Genomic DNA, 11,615 nt, shown 5'->3' on the forward strand with positions numbered 1-11,615 from the left:
ATATTGCTGACTGGGCAGAAGCAGGATGAAGACAGGAGGCCAACTCCAACTCTGGGTCTGTTTCTTGGTCCCAGTGGAAAAATCGAGGACCAAAGTGTGAAGCGAAGGCAGAGGGATAATGTTGAGATCCCAGCAAGGCCCCAGTAAAGTTACAGACCAAGCACCCACCTCTACAGCACCTTCACACATCATGGCTCCCTCCCCTCATGCTCAGGGCAGGACAAGGAATCCTTACAGCATCCAGAATACTTTTATTGCCAAAATCGAGGTACAGCTTGCTCAGGGCCCCAAGTGGGGGTCCCACCACTCAGGTGAGGGATAGATGACAGGAATGTGCTTAACAAGGAAGTCCAGTGCCAGAAACGATATGGGAAGGCAGTGTGGTCCAACCTCCAGGTGGTTTTGAGACCCAACTTAAAAGCTGACCCAAGCTTATAGTCAGGTCCACTGTCCCTAAGGCAGGCCCAGATTCCCCATCCCTGCTGTCACACAGAGACCATGTGGCATCCCCCGGGGCAAACAAACAAACCCACCCTAGCTGAGACTCTAAGTCCCTAGCTCTCTTGGGAGCTCTTTCAAAGCTCTGGACTGTTTCCTGCAAACCAAAACCCATTCGGCTGCCTGGTGGTAGCAAGTGTTGGTCAGGAACTCTATCACCTCTCAACCCTGCGCCAGCCCAAGTAGATGGTAGAAAGACCCTACAGCAGGGTGCACCACGGTGGTGGAGTTCTTAAGGTGGCTCATGGGAAGCTGTAAGCAACCATGGTTGTTCCCTTGAGCTCACGTTCTTCTAGGAACCTTATGAGAAGGCATGACATTAGGCCCTGCTCCCCCTTAAACTATAGTCCCAGAACCAACAGAGCCAGCTTCAGTACTGGAATCTACGTCACGAGCAGGGAGATCAGGAATCCTAGGACATGGCCCCCCAGAACTGAGAGGTCCTCTGCTGTTCAGTCCAGAATGAGGATACTGCTAAATGAGAGGTAGGAACGGGCTGTAAAGAATCCAACCTGGAGGAACCAGAGAGAACACAACCAACTGCCCTGCCTGCAGGGGCTTACCCGATTGCCCCCAGGAGACCCCACACTCAGAATGTCTACCAGCGAGGTCACAGGGAAGCCAGCAGTTCTAGCCACCTATGGCCAGTGTAGTAGGCTACCTGAGGCCAGTGTGTGGGAAGGTCACCAGAGGATCTCTGTGGAACTTTTCATGGCAGGACATCAGCTCAGTAACTAACATCCCTCACGGGAAGGTTAGGGTCCAGTGAGCTAGAGTAGAAAGACCAGAGAGCTAAGAGGATTGCACGGCCCAAGTTAGAGACTGAGGTGGGTAAGGAGCCACACAATCCAGCCTCCAGAGCCGGCGTGAGGTTACAATTCACCAGCAGCAGCAGCGTTCTTTCCCTCAAATGTCCGAGTCCACACCCACTTCTTCCTTCTTCACTGCCATTCTACATAAGAAGGTTGAGAAATAGCATTCCCCGGAGGCAGATGCCTCCTAAGACTTAGGACCTTGAATGATGCTCACAAACTCTGCCAAGCTTGGAGACCACGAAAGAGTCAAGAGGCCAAGAGAAGCTCCGTGGTCCAGCCATCCAGCAGCCCTGCCTGGCGTAGGAAATCAAGGTTCCAGAAGCACACGCTTCAGATAAGCCAAGGTAGTGGCATTGGCCAACATCTCAATGTGTTCACTTCCTGGCAGCTCCTGCAATGATACTCTGTGCTCTTGGCGGCTCTGCCAGGCTTGGCACTGCAGGACACTCTCCAAGTTCACTGTGCCATCGCCATCGCCGAAGTAGATTTTGGGGTCACGATCAGGAAAGCTCTCATAGTAGAAAGAGTTTGGCGTGGGAACACCAGTCCCATACAAACAGTGCAGCTCCACACCAGGAGGCGTCAGGGCTTCGACCAGTCCTTCTGTGTCCTGCCTCATGAACCAGCCATCTTCAAAGCCGATGTCCTGGAAGAACCGGTGATAGTCCCGGAGTGTGTAGTTAGTTGTGGGTGTGTACACAAATACCTTTTCATGTGACCACGTGTGGTTGTATGGCAGTAGCCAGCTGGTGGAGACAGCAGATCGCTGCTGTTCCCGGATCTTCAGTGGCCCAATGACAGGGATGCGATTGTTGTCTCCTGGAAGCAGAAAGCTCTTATCAGCCTGCACTCAGGAAGGAGCTTCAACCAACCCAACCAATGGCTCAGTCAATAATCATAACCTTAGACCGCTAGTTAACATCACATTCCCACCTACATACCACTGGCTTTTATTTCCTTTTCTTTCTTTCTGTATGTGGAAAACATACATCTTCATTTCCTCACCAGAGATTCAGAGAGCACTCCCACCTCCCCCCTCAAGTTATTGTGTTTGCTCATCTGTGAAGGGTACCCTCTGCTAAGTGTGCATCATCATGCCTGTGGGCACAAGTTGTGTACTCGGCGAAGCTTCAAGTCAATAGGCCAGCTGTTTTGTTGTTGTTGCTGTGGTTTGTTTCACCACATTGAACGCTGCACACGCCTTTCTCAGGCCCAGAAGGCCAGGCTTGCTGGAAGCAAGGCAATGGGGTAGGGAGCTACCGCGGGAGTCAGCTCTTCCCATTACCCAGTGAGATTTCTGGGGGCGAGGCAACTCAGACAGGGGCTACTCACTGGTTCAAATACCATCATCACCCATTATCCAACACTGTCTCAAAGCAGGGTGGTATCTCTCGCTGACCCCAGGGCCTCAGCTTTGCCTGCTACCACTAGAACCCTTGGGGCAAAGGAAACTCCTAGGAGTGCATGGATTTCCATCTCTTCCACCCCTGGAGTTCCAGAGATGAAAGCAGTTTCTGACATCTGAGGCAAAGATTTAAGAGGTTTCACAGGGAGGCTTTGAGACAGCCAATGCCTGAATCCTTCCCATGTCTCCCTGTCCCATTCTGAAGGTACCCTCATCTCTTCCTGTGAGCCCAGGAATGGAAAAGCAAATGGCTGTGGTGAATCCTCCCCATATCTAAACATCTGAGCCACCAAGCCATGAAGTCATTGTCCTCTTGACTCAGGATCACGGGAGATTATGAACCTGACCTGGTCGTAACGATCAGATGAGCAAGCGGGTCAGGCAGTACCAGTGATGGCAGAAAGATAGCTAGGGATTCTTGAGATGGTCCTAGTAAGTAAGGGATCCCAAGGGCTACCACTTAGTCATGGTGGAGGAGGGTATGGTAGCCTCTTTCTGCACCAGGAGGCCCCCTGCCTCATGGCTGCAGATGATAGCTCCTTCAGTCATAAATACATAAGTCAGTTGGAGAAGGCCCAAGAGAAGATTGACTTTCCCAGCTACCAAGCAAACACCAGCCAGATCACCACCTACTGTCTCCCTGAACTGCCCACAGAGGCAGGTGAAACTCAAACAGAATACTGTAGTCAGCCTTCCTCCTGTGAGGCAAAGTGGGAACGACTGAGAAAGGTTTGAGAAGGGGACCCATTAAATCAAGTTCTGCCAGTCAGGTATACAGTACTGTGTGTTTGTCCGTGTGTATGAGAAAGCATTCTGGGAACAGGCATCCATGAGGGGCCAGGGAGGTCTTACCTGAGGCCAGGACACGCAGGGTCTTGGCCACGCCCCCCCAGGGTGCACCCAGTGAGACGAAGGCATGGATATACTTGTCCTTCCAGGCCTGTGGTTGCCGCTGCAGAAAGTAGAGCACGTACATGTTGCCCATGCTGTGGGCGACCAGCACCACGGGGCCCCCATACATCTGGTACATCTCCTCGATCATCTCTCGGAGGGCCAAGAAGTAGGGCCCATTTTCATCTGCAGGCCAGAGCCAAGCAGGGGTCAGGCAGGAAGTGTCCTGGGACCTGAACCACTCACTAATCTACAGAGCAGAGCCAGGACTAGGGGGTGCAGAGAGTACTGGAAACAAAGCAGGAGCAGACTAGTTCCTACAAGGTTCATAAAGAGAGGACAAAGTGACCCTTCCCCCCACCCCACCCCCACCCCCAGGCTTAGCCTCTGTTCCTGCCAAGACTCAGAGGCCCAGAAATCCTAGAATGAATAACAGGGAAAGACAAGGAAGGACTGATCAGAGCTGGTGGCGGTGCCCACTGCACTGGAAGCCAGAGACTCAGATGGAGAGAGAGCCCAAGGACGATTAGTGGCCAAGACAATCTTATGCCTGCCTCCCAATCCCTAGAGAATGGAACAGGGTGGGAGTGGGGTGATTCCTTACTTGGGGCTCGGCGCCAATCGTAGGGAGCACCTCGGACGTCTTCACCCCGTGTGTAGCCCCAGCCCACAAGGCTCTCTACCATAGTGTAGAAATAGGAACCTACGGACAGAATGCATAGTTACATAAAATATAACCACCGTTAGCTACCCACGCCACACCCACAGAGACAATGACATCTGTCTCCCTGAAGGAGTGGAAAAGGAATTTGCGTCCACTAATCAAAGATAGCTCGCAGGCCACCCCTTCAAAGCAATGTGGTACTTCCCATATTCTAGAGGCCCATCGGAACCTAGAGCCCCCAGCCACATACCTTGGAGGCCCTGAGCAAGACCTACATACCCACATTCCTTTTGCTGGGGTCTAGGAATTCCATAGAAAATGTTTCCCCAAAGCCAGGGACACGCACATCTACACCGTCAGGGAACTGAGTGGCCCGAGATGTTCTGTTGTAAACCAATCTGTCAGGAGAAGATAGTGAGTGAGTAACTCACTGGTACTGCTAAGCTCAATATGTCTCAATACTGCCCTGCGACCTTAGCCATCATACCCTGGTCTCACGCCCTGATTTGGTCTGAGGTCTAAAGGAGATTTTTTAAAAGGTAACAAAGCGGGCTTATAAAACACAGATCAATGCCGTACATGGACCTGAGAGGTAGAGTTGGGAAGATCAGGCAGTCGAGGATATCCTCTAAGGATTTACATATAAATTTAAGGCTAGCCTGGGCTATAAAATAAATTTAAGGCTAGCCTGGGCTATAAAAGATATAAAAGACCAGCAAATCAACAAGCAAAGAAAAACCCAAACAGTAAAGAGGATCAGAATAACAAAATCCAAACGAGAAGGCTTACTCCAGAGACTAATGGGGTGGAGAGCCCCAAAGCAAATTCCCTTCTCCAGGTGTCCCCTCACCTAGAATTAGGGCCTTGGACTAGGCAGAAGGAAGCACCAGTTATAGCCACATCGACAACGTCATTCTTGTTTTTTGGGTTTTTTTTTTTTTTTTTTTTTTTTGGTTTTTTGAGACAGGGTTTCTCTGTGTAGCCTGGCTGTCCTGGAACTCACTCTGTAGACCAGGCTGGCCTTGAACTCAGAAATCCGCCTGCCTCTGCCTCCCAAGTGCTGGGATTAAAGGCATGTGCCACCACCGCCAGGCCGACAACGTCATTCTTGATCCCAGGAGGCAGCCTACTCTTGCTGGTGCCTTCCATCCCTCCTAACACATCACAAAGCAGACAGTGAGTTTAAGCACACAGCAGGTATGGCCACCTCAGGACCTGAGCACCTATGGTTCCTATACAGATGGGTGGACAAGGCCCGGAGGAATGATGGGAGCAGGTGGGGGAGAGACAGGAGGAAACCTGTATTGTAGACCCGGACGGATCCAGATGGATCCCTCTTGCTCTGGACACCGGGCACTCCCCCAAGGTGTGCCACTCAAAGAGAAGGGGAATGGACCATACCACATGACCCGTTCAGAACTCCAAGGAGAGATGACCTGCCAGCAGCCGCAACATCTAGGGTGTGGCCACCAATTCCTAAATGCAGAGATAGGGACTGCCCTCTTAGCAGTCCTTCGTGACTGTTCTGCTGCTGCATCACACTACCAAAGAACTGGCAGTTACTAATTCAAGATTTTATCATTGCATAGCTTCTGTGGTTGCCATAAAAAACAGAACCAAACTCAGAGCAGTCAGTATATGGCTGCTCGATTCTCAGTCCTCAGGCCAGGTGTCTGCAAGGCTTGTAGAAGTAATCGGAAACACCAGAGGCAAATATGCCCAAGAAAAGCTGAATCCTAGTGGTCCTGAATCCTACCATCATTAAAGATCAATTACCAAAAGGCTTAGAGAGAGAGGGCTCAAGTGGTTAAGAGCACTTGTTGCTGTTTCGGAGGATACAGAGTTCACGTCCCAGTACCCACATTCACACCATCTGTAACTCCAGTTCTAGAGGATTCTTCCACCTCTTTTGGCCTCCACAGGCACTCTACACACCTGGCACACAAGCATATAAGAAGCCAGAAAATCCATACATATTAAATGGTGGTGCATGCTTTAATCCCAGCATTCAGGAAGCATAGACAGCTAGATCTCTGTGAGTTCAAGGCCAGCCTGGTATACAGAACAAGTTCCAGGACAGCCACAGCTACACAGAGAAACCCTGTCTCAAAAAACAAACAAACAAACAAACCTCAGTGATAACCCCTAACATTGATCTTGTGATAGGGCCTGAGGCTACTCTCAGTAGATATCAGCAAAGTGCAAAAAACGGTTGTGAAAAGCCAAGGCAGCTTTGTGCAGGATGAAAATCTAAACAGGCCAAAGGAGCAATGAAGACAAAGGCTCCTGTCAGCATCAGCCTTAGCCTCCACTGGCAGCACCTGAGGCCATGTGTCTCCGAGACAGAAATAGAAATGTAAATCAACAGCCCAGGAATAGCTGCAACCACACACCAAACAGAGCCAACAAAGAAGGCGGCATAAACAACAGAACGGACTGGGTGCCCAGGCGACCAGCTAGCAGGTCTCTGGGAAAAAATTTAATTGATGAAATTCTAATCAGCACAAACATTTGCCAGCACCAAGTATATTCTTCAATTTGGATTAGCTGTTAAGAGCACTTGTTGCTTTTACAGAGGACCCAGGTTCAATTCCCAGCACCCATACGGTAGCTTACAATCATCTGTCACTCCCAGTCCTGCGGATCTGGTACGTTCTTCTCACTTTCATTGGCTCCCAGTACACACTTACATATACTCAAGCAAAACACTCATACACATAAAATCATAAAATAAATCTAGAAACAAACAAACAACAAAGAAATAGAAACATAGTCTCTGCCTTTAGAGACTTCTGTCTGCAAGGGGAACTTTAGAATATCACACTCAGGAGGGAGAGGCAGGAGGATCACTCTCTGAGTTTGAGGCCAGCCTAGTCCACAAAAAATGGCCAAAGAAATCCTGTCTTGAAAAACAAAAACAAACAAACAAACAGATAAAAAAAAAAGACTAATACAGCCGGGCGGTGGTGGCACATGCCTTTAATCCCAGCACTTGGGAGGCAAAGGCAGGCAGATTTCTGAGTTCGAGGCCAGCCTGGTCTACAGAGTGAGTTCCAGGACAGCCAGGGCTACACAGAGAAACCCTGTCTCGAAAAACCAAAAAATAGAAAAAGAAAGAATAATACAGTTTTTGAGTTTGAATTCTGATTCGGTGTTTTATCAGTGGAATGAAATAGCTGCAGTCAATTTTATAAATTTCTTGAGCTTCCATCTTTCTTTATCAATAAAGTAAGTTTGTCAATAAAGTATTTTGCTTTGTTGTGGTTTTAAGGATCAAACTCAGAGCTTTTGTTTTGTTTTGTTGTCGTTCTTTTGTTTTTTCGAGACAGGGTTTCTCTGTGTAACCCTGGCTGTCCACCGCCCAGCTTCAAATTCGGAGCCTTAAGTAGGTGATTGTCACACAAGCGATTTATCACTGAGCCACACTCCCATTTCCTGTAAAGCATGTTTAATAACAATGCCAGTTCCAGAGAGTGCCTCAGGACTAAATTAAATTAATCATTTGGCAAGTTCATTATGGGGCAGACCTCAAGAGCATTCCAGTACAAATCTAGATAGTGTAGGTCTTTCATTCAAGCGTTCTCCTGAGGCAATCAAGAAACTCATACACATGAGAAGACTGATAAATCGTGCCCTTGATCCCAAGCACTCAAGAGGCAGATACATGATTGTCAGCTCCAGCCTGGGCTACACAGGAAATTGGAGGCCAACCCAAGCTACACAATAAGATCCTGTCTCAAATCCCTTTTTTAAAATTTAACTGTATGAGTATGAATTTTTGCCTGCATGTATACACGTGCAGCGCATGCATGCCTGATACCTACAGAGGTCAAAAGAGGGCATTGGATCCCTTGGAACTGAATTGAAGTCATGACAGTTATGAGACACCAAGTAACTGCTGGGACTCAAACTCAGGTCCCCTGCTAGAGAAGCAGGTGATTTAATCTACTGGGCCACCTTACTAGCTCCTTCTGTGGTGTTGTTTTGTTGGTCCTTGTTGTTGTTAAGATTTCAGTGCTAAGCAGCAGTGGTGCACATCCTTAGTCCCAGCACCCAGAAGGCAGAAGCGGGTGGATCTTTGTGAATTCTAGGCCAGCCAAAGCTATACAGAGAAACCCTCTCTATAGAGAGAGAAAGAGGGGGGAGGGGAAGTGTTCTGGTACAACAAACTTTTGCTTTATTTAGTTTTAAAAGAGGGTCTTGCTACATAGCCCAGATGTTGGAGTGGGTGTGGCCTTGTTGGAGGAAGTGTGTCACTGTGGGCATGGGCTTTAAGACCCTCATTCTAGCTGCCTGGAAGCCAGTCTTCTCCTAGCTGTCTTTGGAACAAGAGGTGGAACTCTCTGCTCCTCCTGCACCATGCCTGCCTGGACACTGCCATGCTCCCATCTTGATGATAATGGACTGCACCTCAGAACCTATAAGCTAGCCCCAATTAAATATTGTCCTTATGAGTTGCCTTGGTCATGGTGTCTCTTCACAGAAATGGAAACCCTAACTACGACACTGATCAAAGTGCTGAGCAAAAGGGACTGCAGAATGAAGAGCCCTAAATGGGATGTCTACCATCAGCACCGCCCAAGGCTCAGGAAACATCATGGAAGAGGGAGAAGAAAGATCTAAGATGAGGAAGATGGGAAGAAGTGCTGTCTTCTGGACATCACAAGGACACTGCACACATGAACTCATGGCAATTATAGCCGCCTGAATAAGATCACACCAACACCAACAAAGTCAGTGAACATTCCAGCAGGCAGAACTAAAGTGATATACATATATATATACATATACATATATATATATACACATATACATATACATATACATATATATATATGCAAGAAAAGAAAAGAAAGATGGGGCCAGTGAGTTGGCTCAGTGGACAAAGGTACTTGCTGACAAACCTGAGACCTGAGTTCAGTCCCTGAGAACATGGTGCAGGTAGAGAACTAACACCTCAGGTTGTCCTGTCACCTATATAATTGTGCTATAGCATGTGCATTCATCCCTAAATAAATAAATGTAATTTTCTAAAATTATTTTTTTTTAAAGGAGAAAACACATGGGCTGGAGAGACTGCTCATCAGTTAAGAGAGCTGGCTGCTCTTCCCAAGGACCCAAGTTCAATTTCAAGTACTCTTGTGTTCAATCATAATAACTAGTAACTACAGTTAAAGGGGACCCTGGACCCCCCCTGGTCTTTGCAGGCACCAAGCATGTGCATTGAAGCAAAACACACATACACATAAAATAAATTAATAAAATAATTCTAAAGGAAAAGCAGATCACCACCACTGGTTGCTCTTGCAGAGCAGCCCGGTTCTGTCCCTAGTGCCCATACATGGCAGCTAACAATCACCTGTAACTCCAGTTCCAAAGGATCCAACACCTCCTGGTTTTCTTGGGCAATGCATACATATGGCACCAACATACATAATGGCAAAACACCCATACACATAAAATAAAAATAAACAAACCTTAAACAAAAGAGAGAAGAGAACATGAAGGAAGGAGATGAAAGTCTTTGGAGGGAGCTGGATATGATCACGATACAGTGTATAAGCTGGGTGTAGCAGAGCAGGTCTTTAGTCCCAGCACTTGGGAAGTAAGCATAGGGGTGTTTCTGAGTTGGAGGCCACCCTGTTCTACACAGGGAGTTCCAGAACAACCAGAGATATGTAGTGAGATATGTTGGTTTTTCTGTTTTGAAAAAAAACAAAAACAAACAAAAAGATATATTGTAGAGTAATGTAGGATATGACACCCTCTGATGGCTTCTGTGGCACTATACACATGGGGCACAGACATACATACAGGCTCACTCAACACCCATAAACATAAAATTAAAAGTAAAAAACTTCACAGGGCATTGGTGGTGCACGCCTTTAATCCTAGCACTTGGGAGGCAGAGGCAGGTGGATTTCTGAGCTAGAGGCCAGCCTGGTCTACAGAGTGAGTTCCAGGACAGCCAGGGCTACACAGAGAAACCCTGCCTCAAAAACAACAACAACAAAAAAAAGTAAAAAATTTCAAAAGGGACAAGAGAGATGGCTGTCTTGCAGAGTTCCCAGTTCAACTCCCAGCATCAACATGGTAGCTCATAACTATCTATAACTTCAGTTCTAGATTGATGCCTTCCTCTGCCCACTGCAGGCATGAATGCAGTATACGTATGCACAAACAGGCAAATATCATATGTATGAAGTAAACTTTAAAAATATAAAAATTATTTTTAAATGATAATATATATACATACATATATACATATACATATACATATACATATATATATATATGAAACTGTCAAAAAATAAACGTTTTTTTTTTTAAAAATCACTTGTCGGGCAGGTAATGACACATGCCTTTAATCTCAGCACTCAGAAGGTAGTAGCAGGCCAATCTCTATGAGTTTGAGGCCAGCCTGGTCTATAGAGTGAGTTCTAGGACGGCCAGGGCTTCACAGAGCAAACCAACCAAACAAAAAACTCAACAAGGCCACTAAAACCTCTGTCATCCAACTAAAATGCTTACTTCCTAGCCCTCGTAACTGAATCCTCTGAACACCACTGATCTGTTTGTACCTAAAGGAAATTAATTCATCTGTCTATGTTTGTTTTTTAAAAGTAAGAAAATTCAACTTAGAAAAAAAATCTCCTATATTGAATTTGGTAAAACACGGTTCCTTGCCAATAAAATCTGTTAACAGTGAGGGGCCAGCAAAGGCCAGTATTTTTGGCTTTGTTTTGATTTTTTTTTGACTTTTTTTTTAATATATGTGAGTGTTTACATGTGTGGTACCCAAAGAAGCCAAAAGAGGGGAACAGATCCCCTGGGACTGAAGTTACGAACAGTTGTGAACTACCTTGTGGGTGCCAAGAACCAGCCTTCTAGGGCAATGGTTCTCAGTCTGGGTCGAAACCACTTTGGGGTTGCATATCAGATATTCTGCATATTAGATATTTACAATGATTCATAAACAGTAGCAAAACCACAGTTATGAAACAGCAATGAAATAAATTTGTGGTTGAGGGGATCACCATGACATGAGGAACTGTATTAAAGGGTCTCAGTGCGAGGAAGGTTAGGAACCACTGCTCTAGGGGTCTCTGTACGAGCAGCCTCTACCCTTAATCACTGAGTCAGATGAAGAGCAAGGCTTTAAAGAGAGAATGGGAGGGGATTTATCAGTAAAGGCCATAAATCAGACCCCCTGTGTCCGAATGTTAATATGCAAAAATGTAGACATATTACAGAAAGAACAACCAGCTGGAGAGGCAGGTTTAGCCAGGACCCAAAGAAGAAGGTAAGCCGCTACGAGTCCATGAATAGGGATGGGGGAGGC

At 46.9% G+C, this 11,615-nt stretch overlaps 1 protein-coding gene across 2 annotated transcripts in view; it reads right to left on the reverse strand.

The window, feature by feature from the left end:
• Positions 1 to 231: 231 nt before the first annotated feature.
• Positions 232 to 11,615, reverse strand: part of Pla2g15 (phospholipase A2 group XV) — a 16,501-nt gene continuing 5,117 nt past the window's right edge. Inside the window, exons 3-6 of one of the 2 annotated variants that reach the window (XM_028768589.1) lie at positions 4,553 to 4,671; positions 4,214 to 4,312; positions 3,571 to 3,795; positions 232 to 2,132 (exon numbers count right to left, since the gene is read on the reverse strand). In XM_028768589.1, the coding sequence (XP_028624422.1) occupies positions 1,621 to 2,132; positions 3,571 to 3,795; positions 4,214 to 4,312; positions 4,553 to 4,671 (955 nt within the window). In that variant the 3' untranslated portion in view covers positions 232 to 1,620. The remainder of the gene's footprint in view (positions 2,133 to 3,570; positions 3,796 to 4,213; positions 4,313 to 4,552; positions 4,672 to 11,615) is intronic. The other variant, XM_028768590.1, reaches the window with a different exon arrangement.

The sequence above is a fragment of the Grammomys surdaster genome, unplaced genomic scaffold, assembly GCF_004785775.1.
Source record: "Grammomys surdaster isolate TR1022 unplaced genomic scaffold, NIH_TR_1.0 187, whole genome shotgun sequence".
Classification (NCBI taxonomy): domain Eukaryota; kingdom Metazoa; phylum Chordata; class Mammalia; order Rodentia; family Muridae; genus Grammomys; species Grammomys surdaster.